We start from the raw sequence: 19,604 nt of genomic DNA, 5'->3' as shown, positions 1-19,604 counted from the left end.
AGTAAAATACACGTTCATAATGTGCAAAAAAAAAAAAGTTTGTTGAACATAACTTCGGTTGCTAAGCATGACCGACATCGATTCCAGCCATACGCGTTGAACGTTCTGTTGTTATTGACCAATAGCGTCGCCGTGTGGGCGGGACTTGGTAGTACCGCCTCCGGGCCTCAGCCTCTGTCATTCCCGAGCGGATTGTTTGTTGTCAAAATGGAGTTCTTACTTGGCAATCCGTACAGCACTCCCGTGGGCCAGTGTATAGGTGAGTTAGCCTTGAAATTATTCTCTACAGATAGCGGCACACACAGCTTGAGCGTGTACAGCCATTTGGTGGTTTCTACTAGGATTTACGGCTCCTGACGTTGCGCCAGTGGAAATAGCCAGCTAGCGAGCATCATCGCAGCAAACGTCATCTACTGGGAATGAGCTCTCAGCTAATGTTAGCCTGCTAACCTTCCTAACTTAAGTCGGCTGTAATCACAAGTTAATTTACCTTCACACCAAGCCGCTCTGCGGACGGTGTGAAACAATGCAGGGGGAATTAGATGCGAGGGAACGGCTGGGGCAGTGGTAACATGGCTTAAAGTGGCTTGCAGAGCTTTAGCTAAGTTAAAAGTTCACCGTTTCTTCCGTTCCTGAGCAATTTAGTTGACCACACTGCTCGGTCAGCCTAGTTCAGTTTAAATCTCAGAGTTCTTTGTTGTGGTGTTTGTTGGTCCTGCAGAGGAGGAGATAGACGTGGCCATACCACATCCTTTTGGTGCGGTTGCTTCTGTCTTTGCGTACTGCCTGCAGAACTGATCCGAGACAAGCCTCTGTCACCATCACTTTGCCTTTATCGTCAGCTGTTCTTTTAGTAGTCCCTTTCTTTGTTTCCTTATCAGTTTGAAATGAAATCTGCAAAAGGCTGAGTAATGAGGATTAACCCATTCTGGATCTCCTGGATATCTCCCACCTCTGTCCTCTGTGTTAGAACAACATCATTATTGTTCTTTTCATAGAGAGACCACCATCTTTGGTTCGGTTTTCCGACTGTAATAGCCTCTACCCTCTTTTATTTGCAAACAGTTTTGCCTTGATTTTTAATGCCAGTGTTTACAATGTTTTGTAAACAATCCTACAGAGTTTAAGCAGCATTTCTTGTTTTATAATATTAATTAAATTATAAATAAAATTAATTAATATTTAGTTAAGCCCCTGCCAAACAGATACGGACCAAACGTTCATTTCTCCCACTGTAGATTTAGTAGATAGTTCGATAGTTTACCTTTAGGTAAGTGCAGCAGCTGTCACAGAAGGATTTGTTGATTATATGTTTTTTTTCTTTTTCTTTCTGTGAGTAAATGTAGAGCTAGCTGCTCTTTTATAAATAAGGGCCTGTGTGTGTCCATCTCAGACGTTTTTTCATGTTTTTACCCAAACTGTGTTTCTCTTTCTAGAGATCGAAAGTAGATAACCATGCAGTAGTTTAATCAAGCTCCTTAATGCGCTGGATTGAGACAGTTCGGAGGAAGGACATCTGTATTATTAAAGGGCCTTTGAATCGCCCTCTGGCCTGGGTGAATGTGGCCCACCACCCACTGGTCAGCTGCTGTGTGCCATGTCATCCAATACGGCCCTCAGCTACCAACTGTGAGCACCGACTCAAGCATTTTACTCAACAGAGGTCTTTCTAGGTCATGCATGCAGCGGGCTGGATGCAGCACATCTTGGATTTCCCCCTTTTAATAGAGATGGCTGCATCTCCGGCCTGATCTCTGCGGTTGAGTTGCCGCTCTGTGCGGAGTTGTACAGCCAGCTGTCTTGTTTGGCTGTGGCAGCGGTACTGTACGCCACAGCAGCAGGGGAAAGGATCGGCTTACCTGAAACAACGAGAGAGAGAGAGAGTGACAGAGGAGACAGATAACATCTGATGAGGGATGCAACGTGAAGAACTTTGTAGAGATTTTTCATTTCCTAAAGTGACCGAGAGGTTGGTTGAGGGGTTAGAGGTGGTGAATGATGTGTGCAGGTGTGTGCCACGTGTGCGTCTTTTCATTTTCAGGGGAAGTTCAAGCAGTGGTTCTCTTTTTTTTTTTTTCCTCTCTTCCTTATGCTGCAGCTTCATGGTCAAGGCACTTTGTTGCTGTAGCTCCCTTTTCCTCAAAGAAAACATATTGGCGAGAGACTAACAGCTAAACCAACCGACTTCTACAGATTTTGACTCGATTGAAACGAAATAAATTATAACGCCTCAATGGAGGAAATACATTAAAGGGATCACCACCTATTTTTACTGATGCACTTTGAATATGGGAATCTGTAGAGCTTTTAGGTGTCAGTTTGCCATATTTATATATGTCACTAACATTTTTATTTACAATGTCAAACTTCTGCTATTGCTGAGCTATGTAAGAGGAAAAAAATGAGCAAATACAATAAACAGGATAAGGCCAAGTGGAAAATGGGCAGAGAAAGGAAGGAGGACAGAACGTGGAGAGATGGGGCCAGAGATTCATGGCTTTGTTGGCAGTGCGTGGCACAGCCTGCCACCGTTAGAGCCATGTGATCAACTGGCTTCACTGGTGTGGTGTCAATTCCCAGGACTGGGGGAATTGACACAACACCATGAATGAATGCACTCAGCGGGCATTTGACTTCATTAGCAAGGCTCCAATTGTTCAGTGTCGTTTTAGCCCGTTTCACATTATTATTTTTCTCTTCTGCCGCTCGTGTTTTCGGCCGGCCGTGACCTGACAATCCACTTGAGGAGATTAAATGGGATATCTCAGTGGCGGTAGCTGGTTAATTCTTCCAAACTTATGCTTTACATTCTGTACAGCTTCACACAGGAGGCACAGCGATTTTAAATTCCGGTCATGCTGAAATTCACTTTGTGTCTCTCTTTGTTTTTTCTAGATAAGTGTGTTTGTAGGTGGGACTCAAAAATAAAAAAACGATGCCTGTCTCTCTGTGCTTGCCCAGTCAGTGACAATTTGATCAGAGAGGGGGAGGTGGAGCATGAATAAGTCATGGCTGTCAGGCTTGTCCAATGTTGAGCCTCCCAAAAGGAAGGCAACAAGGCCCAGTGAGGGGCTCTTGGCCTGGGCATGACAGCCTGCTCAGGGCCTCTGGGCTTCGGGGAGGGAAGCTCCTCCTGTCCAAGCTCAAGAATCGTCTAATGAGAATCTATTGAGTGTCAGTCAACAGGCACTCGGTCACAGCTCACTTCGGTAGTCGTCGAAAACCCCTTTTTTTGTGTGTGTGTGTTTCACTGCGAATCTCTCCCCACATGACTGCGATCCTGAAAGATATCAGCATTCACCGACATGATGGATGGATCCGGGGGACGTGGGGAGGAGGGAGGAGACAGAGCGAGGAACGCAGTGATGACTGACTGCAACACCAGTTCATCACTGTTGCTTCTCACAGCCTGGATCGCATTATTTCCTGGCGGTAGCCAAAATGCTATCAAATGGTAGGGTGGAGTGTGAAGGGGAAAGCAGGTCTCTGTGGCTGAGTACACGGCCGCATCAGACCCACAACCAGCCTCGCTTCCCTCTGAGACGTTAGCTTCCCACTTTCCAGCTGACTGTTTGGTTCTTTTAGTTCGTTTACTTGAGTTGGAAGCGTCGGAGCAACAGGTGGTGGACCCATATTTTAAATTTCTGTAGTTTTGTTTTTCTCTTGCCATAGCTCACTGGTTTTAAGTGGGCGGGGCTCTGTTAGAACAAGGTGATGTCACGTTCCTGGGGCGCACCAATTAGGATTCAGCAAGCAGTTGAATCAGATGCTGGTGCCAGGTGGTGGGTTTGTCTTTGAGCGTTAAACTCTATAAATGTTACATAGGGATGGTTTTTCTGTCTCATTTTAGTTACAAATGTATTTATAATGTTATAGTGAAATACATTGAGATCGAAAGCCAAGTTTTCAGGGGCTTCAAAGTGTGGATGCACATAGTGTATTCAACTGAGTGAATAGGGTTACACGGCGTATGATTTATTTTCCGATTTATCTCTCTCACAAGATGTTTGGCTGATTAAAAAGGGGACATTAGAGAGAGACAGCACTGAAGTCTGTCCCCATATGCTGACTTGCTTACACAACAGTTTTACTTTCAAAGTTATGAACCACGGCTTGCTTTAATTAGTGTGCATCGACTTAGGCAAAGACAACAATCAACAACCCGACTAAAATGCAGCATCATGATTACTGGTGAGTGATGAGTCAGCTGGCAGCGTGTAAACAGTGGATCGGGTATCACAACTACATTTTAATTTAGAGCCAGCCACCCTCGGGTTTGAGTTGTCGAGTAACTAAGACTTATGAGTCACTAATACTCAACTAAACTAAACCATCTGTGGGCAGTTGTGTGTTTCACTCCACGGCGGTTTTATCTGCATTTAACTGATGAACAATGTATGAACAATGTGTGTAAAAAAGTCCCCAGCTTCCCGTCTCACAGCACACATTACTGTAAATTAAAAACGGACGCTCTCTCGTTATTCTTGTGTAGACTGCAGTGGAGGGTATAATTAAGTGATGAAGTCAGGGCAACAGATAATAGGAAATAACATTCTGTTGAACTTTTTTTGTGTTTTCCTCCAGAGAGGGCCACAGATGGAGGCCTGCAGAACGAGGACTGGACCCTCAACATGGAGATCTGCGATATCATAAACGAGACGGACGAGGGGTGAGCAGCAGCACCTTCTAGGAGTTAATCATTGCTCAGTTACAATCATTTGCTTTTCTCAACGTTCTGTAGATTTAGTGAGGCAATTTGACGCCTAGTTCCTGAATTGGTCCCATAACTTTCATTGTTTTGTCACGCACTGGCTGACTGAGTGACTCCAGCGAATAATACACTGACTACTGTGCTTCACCCACACTACAGAAAGCCTTTGTTTTCTCTAGGTGTCACTGACTGAATGAATGAATGTGGTAATGAATGAAATTCTGATGTCAGTGGCATTAAAAGATGCCCAGCCCGCTCTGTTTATACGACTCAATGTAGATTCTGCATCTTATGTGAAACCATAACACAAACCAAACACATATGACCTGATTTGCCCCGTATATCTGTATTTCAGTGTTCAAAGTTATTTTACACAAATCTGCTTCCTCCAGCATTCATAAATGTTCTCTATCAACAACTTTAGAGCAGGTTTTGCATTGCAGCATATGACTGTGATCTAAAATTTTGATTTGAATGTACTTCAAAACATTCAACAGTATTGAATTCACTTGTGGTTATGTATCCTAGAGAAAAAGTTTTCCCCCACAGCAAGTAAGACGTATTGTACAGACAGTTTTCTAGCCTGAATAAATGTAATTGTCAAGAGATCCCAGCCAGGAAGAGTATTGAAATCTGTCTTTTCCATTTTTCCGTCAGCACTTTCCCTTTTCTCTTTTCCCCTGCTTTTTCACATTCTTCATGCCTACACACACTCATTGTCTTGGCATGCGACATGGGGCCCTCCGTCACACCCAAAGACTCAAACACACAACTACACACTGAGAGGGAGTTCAGCTTCACCGAACACAGAGCTTCTTGTCTTCAAGATGTTCAGCAAGTGAGACAATATCTGGTTAGCTCCAGGCTTAAACTTGAGGTTCAGGAAATTCTGCAACTGAAAAAGACTTTACATATGTTGTTGTAACACATTCTACTGCTTTCAAAAGTACTGAATCGGGATGTAACAAAATAGATGCACCATCCAAAAAGGCAACTTTAACACTGAATCACACACACAAACACACAGAGTGCTCTCCAAGGCAGCTATACATCAGACTTTATGCTGTTTCTCCACCCATTTCTATCTATTTCAGCTCCCTTACTCAGTAAATGTACCGTGTCTCATGACGGGAGTTCATAAAAGTTTATTACGCCTCATCTGCAGCGGAGAGATGGGCAGTATGATGCAGAAAGCCAACCTGAACTCTTCATGCATGGGCAGCTTTGATCTCGCCTTGGGAGAGACGGATAGTCACGCAGAAAGGAAAAAAGAGAAAACAGATGGTGTGATGGTTCTTCTCCGTCTTAGTCAAACAGTTACACTGACAGACTGACTGGCATCTGCTATTGTGGCACAGAAAAATAATTTTTTCCAACAAAGTCGGGGATGTTATGCCTACTCTCAGCTGGGGTGCTTTATCCAGCTGTATCTTCTCTGCCGTTTCCCTCTAGGCCAAAAGACGCCATGCGGGCACTGAAGAAGAGACTCGGTGGCAACAAGAACTACAGAGAAGTGATGCTGGCGCTAACGGTGAGAAGCTCTTACTTTTTTAACTGTAAAACTGGCTTTAAATAGTATTTCAGTTGTGTGACAAATGTGTCTTCAGCCGTGTCCAAGCTGTTATGCCCTACACAAACCTTGACCTCTCCAGATCTTGTGTTCTTTCATGGTCATTTTATTCCGCTGTGTCTCTTCTCTCAGCCACCGTCAGGGCTGTTTTTAGACTCGCCTTTTGAGTAGTGTTCATACGCACCCACATCTTTGATAGCTCTGCTAGTTAAAAGCCTCTCTGTGTGATGAAAGCATCCTTACACCAGAGAGCAAAGTCTTCCGTTTCTCAGCTGCCTCTCACTCACAAACACTCAGTTGTTTAATTTACCTGGCTTCGATTTCTGTTTCTCTCTCTCTCTCTCTGTGCAGGTTTTGGAGACATGTGTGAAGAACTGCGGCCACAGGTTTCATGTGCAAGTGGCCAACAGAGATTTCATAGACGGTGTGTTGGTCAAAATCATTTCCCCTAAAACCAACCCTCCGACCATTGTACAAGACAAAGTGCTGTCGCTCATACAGGTATTGCTTCTTTCTTCTGTGTTAATGTTCTTTCTTTTTCTGTTTTGACTAACCAGGCCACACCTCCTTTGTAATCTTGTCGGATAACATGGCATCATGAAATTGTATTGTTAAATGACGGTACAGTGGGATGGTAACAATCAGCCTTGTAAATAGCATCGAGCAGGTCACTGGTGTTCTCGGGGAGGCCAGGTGTACGCCGTATGTTCCACTTCCCAGGTGTTGCCTCTGGTGCTATCCAGTTACCCGAGGTCACCTACCTCGGCCAACAGGTGGTGTTCTCCATCTCTCTTTCCGCCATCCTCTAATTATTTATAGGGATTTGTTGAAGGAGACCCCACAGAGACTCCTGTTTAAGGCTCTGTCTTTCTGTCCTTTGCTCGGTCTATTTACACCATCAGAGAGTGTATTAATAAAGTATTTGACCATTAGTTTTTCTTTTTTTGCACAAGGGCAGGATGAAAAATGTTCTCTTTGAACTGATATTGTGATGTAAGATGACTTGTTTTTTTTATGTTTACGGTCACTGAGTGTATGTGTGTGTGTGTTGTGGCAGGCTTGGGCTGATGCCTTCAGGAGTAGCCCTGATCTAACTGGTGTGGTCCACATTTATGAGGAACTGAAGAGGAAAGGCATTGAGTTCCCAATGGCAGACCTGGATGCACTTTCTCCCATCCACACGCCGCAGAGGGTGAGAGAAAATGAAAAAACACATATGCTACAAACCAGATGTATATTCACATAGCAATAACCGTAGGGGTATTTTTGTCTTCCAGGGTACACCAGAGGTAGACCCGGCCATGATCAAGTACCTAGCCCCTGCCTCACCTGCTGCTGGGACTCCTAAACCTTCCCCGACCCCTGCCCCTGCCCCAGGTGCCCCAGGTGCCCCAGGTGCCCAGTCCGATCACAGCAACCCCCGAACAGGTGAGGGGCAGCGACAGCAAACTTTTGCCAATCGCATTAATGTTTTGCTGCATTTGTTGCTCTTAAAGTGAAGTCATTCATTTATACAGCCCATTTCAGCAGTCTCGCAAAGGAGCAGATGTATGGAGAGTTAGCAATTAGGCTGTACATAAATTAATGCAGGTTACAAGATTTTAGTGACTCTATTGCCTTCAAAAACATCTGCAGCCCTGAATGTTTTTAAATGACCTTTGACTCTTTGTGCTTTCAGATCGCCCGGCTGCGCAGTGAGCTGGATGTAGTGAGAGGAAACACCAAAGTCATGTCAGAGATGCTAACAGAGATGGTCCCTGGCCAGGAAGATGCTTCTGACCTAGAACTGCTTCAGGTTAGAGGCATATGAATACATTAAGAGGTCTATCTTAAATACATGCAAACTTCACACATCATTGCTTATGTTATGCCTGACATCATTTTAAAATATTCATCACAACAGCAGACCTTTATGCATTTTAATGTTTAATGCAGATTTTAGGTTGATGTGGTTACTTAAAACATCAAGTAAAATATGAATAAATCAGAGGACAATTTGGAACAAGCATATCTCATTTCATACTTGTATCTCTACTCTAAAATTAAATACTGTGAATATAGGCTCATGGAAAATATGTTGCTATATGAATTCCCACACACTTGCAGAAAAGCTTTGCAACATGGCACGTCAGTGTTATGTGCAGCCACCAGGGGGAGTAGTGTCTTTAGTTTTCAGAGGAAATTCTCAACTCTCCCACCGCCTATCAAGAGCCAGTTGGCTGTGGCAAAATTCCTGGAATTGGCAATTAACCAGTGGTATAGAAACTCATGTAGAGTTTAATCTCCTCAGGCCAAATCCACTCAGGTATTTGTGTCAGCTGCAAGGATCTGGCCCCGTGCTAAGGTGCCCGTGCCAGTTGTAACAGTTACGTGGTACCTTTTCTGATTTTTCTTTTTCCAACTGCTTTAGAAAAAGAATTCACAGAATTTTTACACAGCTGAGCAAATAAAACATAACAAACTCGCTCACCTTTGAAAGCGAATGCGAAAAATATACATACAGTATATTTATTGTACAGTTAATTTTCACAGATTTTGGCGACGCTCTCTTCCCATTCAGCCAGGATTCAGCTGTATGATATAAAAAAGAAACAATTAGAGGCATTAGTGGTCATACCTTTGCCTATTTGTGCGTGTCCTTTTGTTTTCTGTTTCTGTGGTTTATCAATGAATCTATTGATCAATCTGTTGATGTGCCAATCTATGCAGGAGCTGAACAGAACATGCAGGGCTATGCAGCAGAGAGTAGTTGAGCTGATTTCCCGTGTCTCTAACGAGGAAGTGACTGAGGAGCTGCTGCACGTCAATGACGACCTCAACAACATTTTCCTGCGATATGAGAGGTAAGACCAATCAAACCGTCACTCAGGCTTTGTGGAGACATTACATGCTCGTTTTTGATGCGGTGCTGTGAAGGTTTGGTCATTTGAAAATCTGATGATTTTGCTTCATGTTTTTTTTTGTCAAATTTTTAATGGATAAATAATTGGTGCTTGCTAGAAATGTCTTTGTATGCCCAACTGTTTCTCAATCCATGATTTTAATGATGAGACTCCAGATGTTTTTAAGAGAACACAGATTGAACACAATGTGAGTTCAATCACAATAAAGTTACAGAGCTTGTATAAAGACCTGTGCTCATGCTCCTTCTCTTTTAACCATTCTGTGGCTTGACATGGGTAAAATGTCTCTTTCATGAGGTTTCTGAAGATAAAAGCCGTGTAAGCATTTGAACCTCACAAAGCTTGTGGCAAAACATTAAAAAGGTTTTTGTGCTGCTCGCAGGTACGAGAGGTACAGGTCGGGTAGAGCCGCACAGAACAACGGGGTGAGTACCATCAACAAGAACCTCATCAAACACACAAAATTCTCTCTTGGGATTGCTTGATTTCTGTTAGCTTTTAGCATGTTTTCAGAAAAATGTGTATCTTTTTTCCATTTCAATACATCTACATTTGCATCGCCCGTGGCAATTTGTTTAACATAAAGGATGCTGTGAGAGATGTTTCTCGATAATTACTATTTATACAAGCAAACCCAATCTCTGCAGCATTAATATGTAATGTAAGTGGGTTGCATTTTAGCTTTCTAGAAAATTGGAAGAGCAAAGCAGAACAAGTTCCAATCTGCTATTTAGAGAATACATGTGCCAATATCTGTGATTCGCCAGAGGATCGGGACATCTCTCACTACATCCCACATAGCTGTTTGTTTTTGCTTTCTGTTGATCTTTCTGTGTGTTCTGTCTGTTTGTGTTGTGGCTAGCTGATGGAGGCAAGTATGAAGCTAGCACCACGTTTGATCTTAGCCAGTGTGCTGGGATGAACAGAGTGATAAACTGTTTACACGTCTGCTGTATGGTGCTGATGCTTAGACCCATATGACGTGTCAACATCAGTATCACCGTGTGAAACTAGATACTATGTGTCCTTCCCTCTCCTCCTTCCTCCCTTCTGTCTCACACATCTGAAGTGTGTTTATTCAACCCTCGCTATTGTCCCTGTGCACAGCCTCCAGTCAACTACTCACCCACAGTGTTGTTTCAAATTGTGTAAATAGTCAATCCTGTAGACTTTTGTGTAGCTATAAAGTATTCTCTCTGTATACAAAGGGCAAACACACTCTGTAATCTTAATTTTCTCAACAAGCTTTTAAGCTTTCTTCATTTCTATTTGCTGGCTGAACTCAGTTACGTTCGTCCACTTCAGCACCTCAAAAGCACTGAATATTGACCTTGACAATATTGACACATTTTCTTTCATTTTCCTTTTAGATGTTAAATGAGGCCACAGAGGACAACCTGATAGACCTGGGCCCAGGCTCCCCTGCCGTGGTCACTCCCAGGATCACCTCCAGCCCTCCGTCCCACTCCACCGCCTTGGCCGCTGCCTCCCCAGCCCATAACCCCCCTACAGCCTCTCTGTCCACTGCACTCGCTGGTCTTGGTAAGAACAAAACGGTATCGATTCTTTTTCCCAGCGTGGAGAAGTAGAGAAAGACTTCTAAGTTCCAACTATCACATGCAGACACTCACTCTCACCAGAGCTGTAACATCCCTCCTTACTAGTCTCTGCAGACCTGGCATTGGAGGAGCAGCAGAGTGTAAAAAAAAAGCTCATAATCTGTCTACTAATGGGAAAAAAAATCCCAGCAAAATAACTCATTACTAGACACTTTTGCCTCCCCTGTTGGGCTCTAGAAAGTCTCTGCATGCCAGATCTTCATTTAATTTGTTATCCAGTGACTTTTCTGATCCCCTCTCTCGCTGTCTCCCTCTCCAGATGTAGCTTCAGACAGCGTGAGCGGTACCCTGTCCTCTCTATCAGGTCGCAACCCGGATGACTTTGACATGTTTGCCCAGACCAGGAGCAGCTCTCTGGCTGAACAGCGCAAAAAGTAGGTCTAGAATGATTTTGCTTCTGGGGCAGCCCAGATCTGCTCATGTTATTATTCAGGGTGTGATTTATTTTAATTAAACAGCTATTCATAACCACCTTTAATATTTAAAATAAAATCCACCCATGGGCACTCTTACACAGTTTGTTCCGTGATGTTCACTGCATACAAGATAAAGTTTTATGCTTTACTTTTTGATGTGCCCAGTGTCCCTTAACCTGCCCTTACTTCATCTACTTATGTTTTTTATTTCCTGCAAAGCCTAGAATGGCTTTTGAATACCTGCAGGGTATGGATGTTAATCTGGAATTTTCTCCACCAAGAAGTTGTTGCCTCCAGCTGTATGTTAATCATTTAGGTGCAGAAAATAAGAGCGATAAAGTAAGGGACAGTAAGGTAGGTTTCCCAGTTGAGGAAAAATGTCTTGGCTCAGGGGTCTGTACCAAATAACAGCAACATCCCTGGTTTAAATCCAGACCTTCCTTGCATTTGATTCTCCTCTTTCAGTCTTCTTTCTTTATGCGATCCTCAAAGGCAATATGGCCAAAAAACTCTCAGTTAATGTTAACCTTTGATCAGACATTCATGAAAATGAAATATAATATAATCAACATCTGTGAGAAACGCTGGGTGTTTTACTGTTTTTGACCATGTTAAAAATACTTTTTAGGGAGGATCTTTCATAGAGTGTTTCTTGGTGTTTTTAATTTTTCATTCTGCTGCTTCAGTGCTCCAATCTTGACTGTGTTGTTTATGTTTTTGCTCACAGTGTAAAGTATGAGGACCCCCAGGCTCTGGGCGGCCTGGCCTCAGCTTTGGATGTGAGGCAACAGAACACAGGAGGGGTGAGTACACTGATGTATGCATGTAGTTTAATGCAGCTTTCACCCATATATGGACTGTGGGGATGCTGTGTTATTTACATGGCTTACATGAGCCTTCCTATACCAGTTTGTCCTCAGCCCTCGGTCACTTCCTGCATGCGATGGTCTGTAATACTGTACGTGCTACAGTGGCATTTGTCCTGTGTGCAGTGACACTCGAACTTTGATCAAACAAAAAGGCGTAGGTTTGTGTATTGACTGTTGCTATTTCTAAATAGCTAAAATAAACATCTTGCAAAGCGATGACTGTGCAAGTGTTAAGCGTATCTATAAATAAGTGCACAAAATGGTACCATATGTGTATTTGTTTTTGCATTTGTTCTGGGTAAATTAATTATTAGTTCAAGCAGTTACTTGAAACATGGTTCAGATTACTCAGTCTTCAAACCAGATGTCTGTACTTTCTTAATTCAGTTTCTGTTTATTTAAATAAAACACCACACAATGAAGTTAGTACAGAAAGTCAAACACAAAACTCGCATGCTAGTTTCAAGATTTTCATAATTATTCTCCTTGTCTGAGCACACATTGCAAAATTTGCACTGTTATCACTGTGTACACAGATTATTCTGAAACCTGAACTGCCATACACACATGCACACACACACACACACACACAACATACACAGCAGTGATTGTACATACCATCCCTTTTTTTTTTTTTAGTTTAGTGCCCTATGCTTCGTAAAGTACTTTTACTTGAGAGAGTCTTTTTTTTTTCCTTATTTATTTTCTTCATTCTCATCTTTAAGGAATGAACCTTTCACCATTTTCTTTTTTTCCGTTCTCCCCTCTTTTCTCCCCCTTTAAATGGCAATCGTCTCTTGCATATTTGACTTCTCCTCTGTCTCTCTCTCTGCACTGTGTGCTATGCTGTGGTGGGGCCTGCTACCTTTCTTCTCTTGTGTAAGGTGTTGTTCTGTTGTTGATTCAGCTGAGGGTAAAAGGGGATGATAACCCAGCAGATCAGGAGCTGCCCATAGACAGCTGGCTTATTACCCAAGGAATGGTGAGGACTCCATCCTCAGTGTGTCCTCCTACCCCCCTCCCTCATGTCCGCCATCACCCCTGCTCTCAACCTCCTGCATCATCCATAAACCTCATGAGCTGCTGTTAATTTTTCAGCCTCATCTCACCGGTCTGTCCTGGAATGCTTGAACAAGTCCAGTACAAACAAAGTTTTCCCCTGTAAGAACGTCTACCGCCATGTCATGTGCAGATGTTGTACTGTAGTTTTGGGCAATATGATGGCATCTTAAGACTTCAGAGATTTGTCACCGGGTGCTGATTTTATTTTACTGTTTTTGCTGATGTAGCCTTCTCTTTAAAATCTAAAATCAGTAAACAGGACTCTTTTATGGCAATACAGAATTTACAGGATTTTTGCATGGTCAAGTATCTTAATTTATTAAGTATTTAATTCACTGGATTAACCAAAAAACAGACATTCTTCTAGGTATTTCGCTGATGCAACCAGTTTATCAATTTCATTTCCAAAAAGGAGTATGTAAAATTACTTTTATAGAGATTTACCCATATTGCCCACCTCTATTGTACTCTATTAACATGGACAAGCATTACTGATGCTTTCTTTAAGGATGGAATATTTCTATCAGCTCGATTGATCTCTTAACAGTCACTCACTAAAACAGCAGAGAGGTAAAGATACTTCTGCTACACAGCAAGGTTAAATCAACAATGATGAGCCCTGTTCATCATTGTTAATAAGGAATAAGGAAATGGGTGCCGGTTTGCTGTGTAGTGGGGAGTATTTGTCTAACTGTCCTCTAACTGTCTTTGGATCTCAGATAATACACTAGATGTAATTAACGACATCCTCACATCTCACACTAACCCCATATAGATCAGCCAACTAACAAATGTAATAGTAATAGTTGTAATATTTGGAAGTGTGTTGATGTGAGCTGATGTTATGACGGAATATTTGAATATGCATTATTACGCTTATACCAGCGGTGAGTCATGATAGGAACAAACTTCTTAAAGTGCACTTTTCAACATTAATTCCCCTGTTCGCACCGCTGCATGTGTTATTTTATTTATTTTTTTCTGTGAATGACTTTCACTGCCTTGGCCTTTATTTTGAAATGCTCCTTCACTGCCTTAGGTGTGATCTCACACAGACACCCTGCCTGGGTTTTTTTGTAGCATATAAAAGGCCCTCTATTAGACTTTGATATCACGTCGACATCAAATGTGGACTTTGACTACATCGCATAGGCAGGGAAGGGATGCGGAGGACGAGACTTTGAAGTGTTGTGTGTGAACTCAATGCCTTTTCTTACGTATAATGCAAGACACTTTCCCCAGCAGTCCTGATTCGCTGTGATCATGAACACAAACGCACACCATCCACCCTGACATGCCTTCCATCCTTACAGTCACTGAACGCCATGCAGCATTTATGTGTGCAGCGTGTGTGTGTGGTAGTGCGTGTGTGTGCTCCACGTATGTGTATGCCGTGGGATTGCCCTGCCTCTCAACGGTCCCTGTGCTTTCAGCGTCTCCCATCCAATCAATCTCTTAATCACGTTCAAGCGATTTGCTAATTAACTAATGATGTGGAATAATTAACGCTGCTGTGTGACATTAGTCGGCAGCTGTTAAGCCGTGTCAGCACTACAGAACTAATGAGAACAATACACAACCTGGGAACTCCTGTTCTCGTAGAAGATTGTCGCACATGACAAAACAATAAGAGCACAGACTTGAGAGGGGTTGAGTGTGTCTTTTGAGCAAATCTTTTGTTTTGTTTTTTCATTTTGATTTGTTTTATTTTGATCATCCTCCTCTCTCCGAGCTTTTGGTGATTCCAATTCTTGTTTTTGTTTTTTTTCTCGTGTGTGTTTGTGTGTGTGTTACAATTTTTGTTTTTTGTTGTCCGGGTTGGGTGTCTTTCTGTTGCGTGGCTTTGGTGCTACCTCTTGGTTTGTCCATGGCTTTGCTCCATAGATCCCCGTATCGCAGTCCTCTGTCATGGATGACATAGAGGAGTGGCTCTGTGCTGACGTGGTGAGACTTTACCTTGATTTATATCTTTTTCTCTTCTATCTCTCTCTCTCTCTTCTTCCCTCATTTTTTCTTTTTTCTTTGATAGCACATTTCATCCAACCATCTCATATATAACTGCAAATATTTCAATTAAGTTTCCTGTCACATCCTTTCATTCAATGTAATCTAATGCATTTCCACCAATGACTGACATATAACACTTTCCCTGTGAGGTTTGACAAACGCTAACATAGTGCTAATGATAGTCAACATGAAACAGCTGATATGAGCTTCTTTAACATATGCATGTGGAGGTTGTGTGAGCTCAAGGTTGTCTTCACCTGCGAAAGGTGTGGAAGGAAGCATGATTGACGGGTCCGTAATGAGCGTCTTTGAACGGATTTGTCTCAGTTTGTGTGAACATAACAGGCACTTGACTTGTATGATGCTTTTTACCCTGTCCACTAAGGTTTATTTTTGTCTTTTGAAACAAAGACAACTCCATTAATGATAGTTTATTTCATAATGTGTATATTATCTTATGGTTTTTTCCCCCCTTCTTAATAGAAAGGAGATGCCGCAGAGGAAGGGGTGACCAGTGAAGGTATATGCTAATCACAATTTATTTCTGTTCCATGAGCTCAAACGTGTATATGAAGTTTTGTACATTTTCACACTTGTACATATTCAAAATATAACAGTGATAAACGTTCAACTCTCCGTGTCTCTGACAAATCTATTTGTTTCTTTCAGAATTTGACAAGTTCCTGGAGGAGCGAGCCAAGGCAGCAGACTCTTTGCCATCTCCCCCCGGAGCTAACCCTGCTCACCCCGTCCGTGCCCCCGGTGGCTCACACAAGAAGGCTGAACGGACGGAAGACGCCCTCTTTGCCTTGTAGACTGTTCTCAGAGGACCTCAATCTCTTCTCTGGGGCATCTAAAGGTCCTCGCCCTAAATGATTCCCCCCCAAACAGTCCTTCCAGTCTCATTTCATCGCTGACAGGCACTGGTGTAGCAAGTGATCTCCACCTCCTCGTCATTCTCTTGCCACAGTGTTGCTCTAACCTGCAGAGGTCCATCATGTTTACTGCGCACAACTGTGTTGCATTTTGCTATATATGGATGTATTAATCTGTTAGTGTGGGATGTATTACTCGCAGCCCTGCATCTCATTTGTAACGTGCCACCAAAGGAAGACGACTTGACTCGTCTGATGTGGTTTAAAAATGTGGTATATTACTGCGAGATTAATGGAAAACGTTCACTGCAGGTCAATGCATTGAGTCAGTATGGAAGCATACAATTAGGATTGTATTGTGTTGTTGAACTACATTCTACTAATTGCTAATTTATGCATTTATTGTTTTGTTCTGTACTATGTACTAGCGCTGTGGTTATGGTCAGATACATGCAATTATTATTTTTATTTTTTTTACACAAATACTCCAGTCAGAGCTGTAGTCATGCTTCTTATACTGAGACATGTGTGGAATGGCAACATGTTTTCCTGCAGCAGTGTGGAGAAAAGACTTGTGTTAGCAGGCTAATTTTGCTAACTAGGAATATAATAGCTAAATCTTAGCTAATCTTGATGAGTGTATGCCAGCGATCCTTTTAACCAAAGGAAATCAAAAACTAAAACTCTAAAAGCACTAGTTAGGATTCTCTATTATGTATTTTAAATGGCTAAGGGGAAGGAACGTGCCCATGGAATATTTCCCACAAGTCTTTTCACTCCTTTGAAAAGCTTCAACAAATTAGCTGATAAAAGTATTCCCTTAAACACCCGGCCATTCCAAAGAATATTAAGGCTTTAATGACCAACTAGCACTGAATTTTACCTGTCGAACAATAATCAGGTCTAATATATATTAAGGGATGATGAACATTTTCCTTCCCCTGCTCTATTAATGTCTGTGCACTTTGAAGCATAAACAAATCTGTATTTTGTCCTTTGTGTTTACAAGATGGTAACTATTTTTCTAGGGGATGGGAAATGGTCTTTCGATTGACATCATTTTGCACATACGTTTTTCTAACTGTGTAATTGCAGCGCTTGTTCACATCGAAGTGGATTGATGGACTGTTAAACGTAGGGTTGCAAAAACTTTTAAAGATTATTCAAAATGACCTTAAGATACAAGACAAATTATGGCATTAAATTAGCAGCTTGACTTAGCGCTAGCACAGTAATCGACTAAAAGACAGCGTATAGCTTACAGTGAATGCACTGTTGTAAAGGATATATTCATATAGGTAGAACTTCACTTACTCTATACTATGTAATCTATATACCTCAAAATACAAGAATTTTAGTTTCTGCATCTGGTTAAAAATGTATCGGCTCATAGTAATATCCAGATTGCAGAGAGGTTTATGTATTATTTGATCCCCTGATTGTATTTTTATAGTTCATGTAAAAAAAGAAGAAAACATGTTTGTACCCGTCATCATTGATCTTTTTTGTGGTTGAGGCTGAGGCATGCAGCAAACAAACACAGTTGCACATTCTTTGATTTGTGCAGTCAAAGATGTACTTTCATACTGGCATGATTCATCCACTCCAACGTCGGAGCGGCTGCCAAGCATTTCTGTGATTGACTGATTTCAGCAAAGTAGCTTCGACTGGAGATTGTCTTTGTTGTAGTTAAGATCACACTTTGAGGGAAAAAGCAGTCCTGTCTTTCATTCCAGCTCTTTTGCTGAGGCTCTGGTTTATTTTAATGTTGCTCTGCACTTGAAAGATTTCTTTGTTGTTTTTCTCTTAGTCCATTTAAGACCAAAAGCCTCGTCAGTCGAGGCATTCCATTTCCTCCCAAGTTGTAAAAGCTTAATCAATTATCAAAATAACTTGTTGAATTATCTGTTGTCAGTATAGGCCTTCAACTAGAGGGAAATCTTCATGAGTTGTTAACATAAATGCAGTGGTGACATTGAGAAATGATCTGTGTCTACATAATCATGATTAAATATTTAAATGTATTTTAGTTGAGGAAAATTAATTATTAATGAGCTTTAACTTTTTTTTTTAATGCTGTATGGTTATATAGGTTTTAGTATGGTTGCCAGGTAACTGAGATAATAGCGTTAAATTTACAATCAACCATTGTGTTCACTTTGAAAAACTTTTACCATGCAGGCTGATCAAAGAGGATTACTAAAATGTAACAGGAGATCCTTTAAAAGGGAACTTGAGTATTTTTTCTGTTTGTGTGTTACATATCTCTGGATGTGTAAGTGTATTGTTTTACTTTGCTTTTATGAGGCTTAAGTCCTCATCGATTGCAACATGTATTCCTCGAAATTCTGGCTCTCAAAATGGTTATTGAATGTCTTTTAATACAGATGAGGCAGAACGTTTAGCTGGATGTTTTGTGGACATGGAAGAGAGGGTTGTTTTCTGATGTGTCTGTTTGGTTGTGCCGTCTGCTGCCATTACTAATGGTCAGATTTCTGTTTGACCTAATGCACGTATGTAACTGCCCAATAAAACACTAGCAGTGTGTGACCTCTACCTCACAACTGTTTGTGGTTATTTTACAATCAAGCATTGTGTGACAATTTCCTGCTTCTTCTTTATGTGCACATGCTGATGCAACCCACCCTCAGTCTTGCACTGGCCGTTCATTGTCACATGAGCCTCCCACCCCCCCTCCCACACTTTGATTCATGGACACTTTATCCATTCGGCTCCCATAGCTTACCCCACATAAAACATAAACAAGTCTTGGACACATGCAGCTTTTAGAAAAGTTTGCTTCCTTCAGTCTCCTGTGCAGCATCATTGGCACGTTTTCAAGTGGGCAAGTGAATAAGAAATGCACTATAGTACAAACACAACCCAACAACAATAACAAGCTTGCTGACAGGCTTTCACAAATTACTCCACTCCCCTTAGTTCTGACAACAACTTTTGCAGTGTTACTCTAGGTCACTGACCTATTTCCCCACCCTGCCTTTGTGGGGCTCCCCCCTTTGTGCCCATGTGACAGTGCTCACGTTATAGTTCTACTTAAGCTGATACTGATCTGAAAATAAAGTTTGCCATGGCCATTGACAGACAGATTAAACAAACATAACAGCAGCTGTTTACATTATTAACAATTAAAAGTGTTGTTTACTGAAGCCTCACTTTACTAAGCTCAATTCAGTGTATAACAACAGTAAGGGAATGCCTAAATATTTCTTTTTGGGGTCAAAAATGACAATATTCCCCATGTTTTTGTAATTATTTTTGCCCACTTGCGTCCCTGCAGGTCGTTTCCCGCTGCCACCACCAGTCTAAGATAGATACACATGATGTAATCGCTAGACCCAGAGATGTGACGTCAGATCACCCCACTCGGTTCCTGAGCTTCCCATTGGACGAGTTCACTGGTTCTACAGGAGGAGCCGCCGCTGCGCGTCAAACTAACTTGCTCAGCAGTCGCACACGCCCGCTCAGCTCTCATTGGCTGCTGGGGGCAAACCCACAATAAACACATCCATGCTGTTTCCATCAAAATATATAGTTTGGGGAAATGTGTGCCT

At 42.0% G+C, this 19,604-nt stretch overlaps 1 protein-coding gene across 1 annotated transcript; it reads left to right on the top strand.

Moving 5' to 3' along the window:
• Positions 1 to 138: 138 nt before the first annotated feature.
• Positions 139 to 18,588, top strand: LOC118323119 (TOM1-like protein 2). Its single transcript, XM_035655050.1, is given in 17 exon segments — positions 139 to 259; positions 4,585 to 4,669; positions 6,164 to 6,242; positions 6,633 to 6,782; positions 7,339 to 7,473; positions 7,559 to 7,651; positions 7,653 to 7,709; positions 7,960 to 8,076; positions 8,991 to 9,124; positions 9,567 to 9,609; positions 10,555 to 10,726; positions 11,063 to 11,177; positions 11,947 to 12,022; positions 12,996 to 13,070; positions 15,035 to 15,094; positions 15,641 to 15,677; positions 15,827 to 18,588. Coding segments are annotated over 17 exon segments (1,626 nt in total). The 5' UTR covers positions 139 to 207; the 3' UTR covers positions 15,973 to 18,588.
• Positions 18,589 to 19,604: the final 1,016 nt, after the last annotated feature.

The sequence above is a fragment of the Morone saxatilis genome, unplaced genomic scaffold (assembly GCF_004916995.1).
Source record: "Morone saxatilis isolate NCDOM2014 unplaced genomic scaffold, NCSU_SB_2.0 Contig14, whole genome shotgun sequence".
NCBI lineage: Eukaryota > Metazoa > Chordata > Actinopteri > Moronidae > Morone > Morone saxatilis.
Note: the sequence above shows the minus strand (reverse complement) of the source record. Positions and strands in the feature narration are given on the sequence as shown.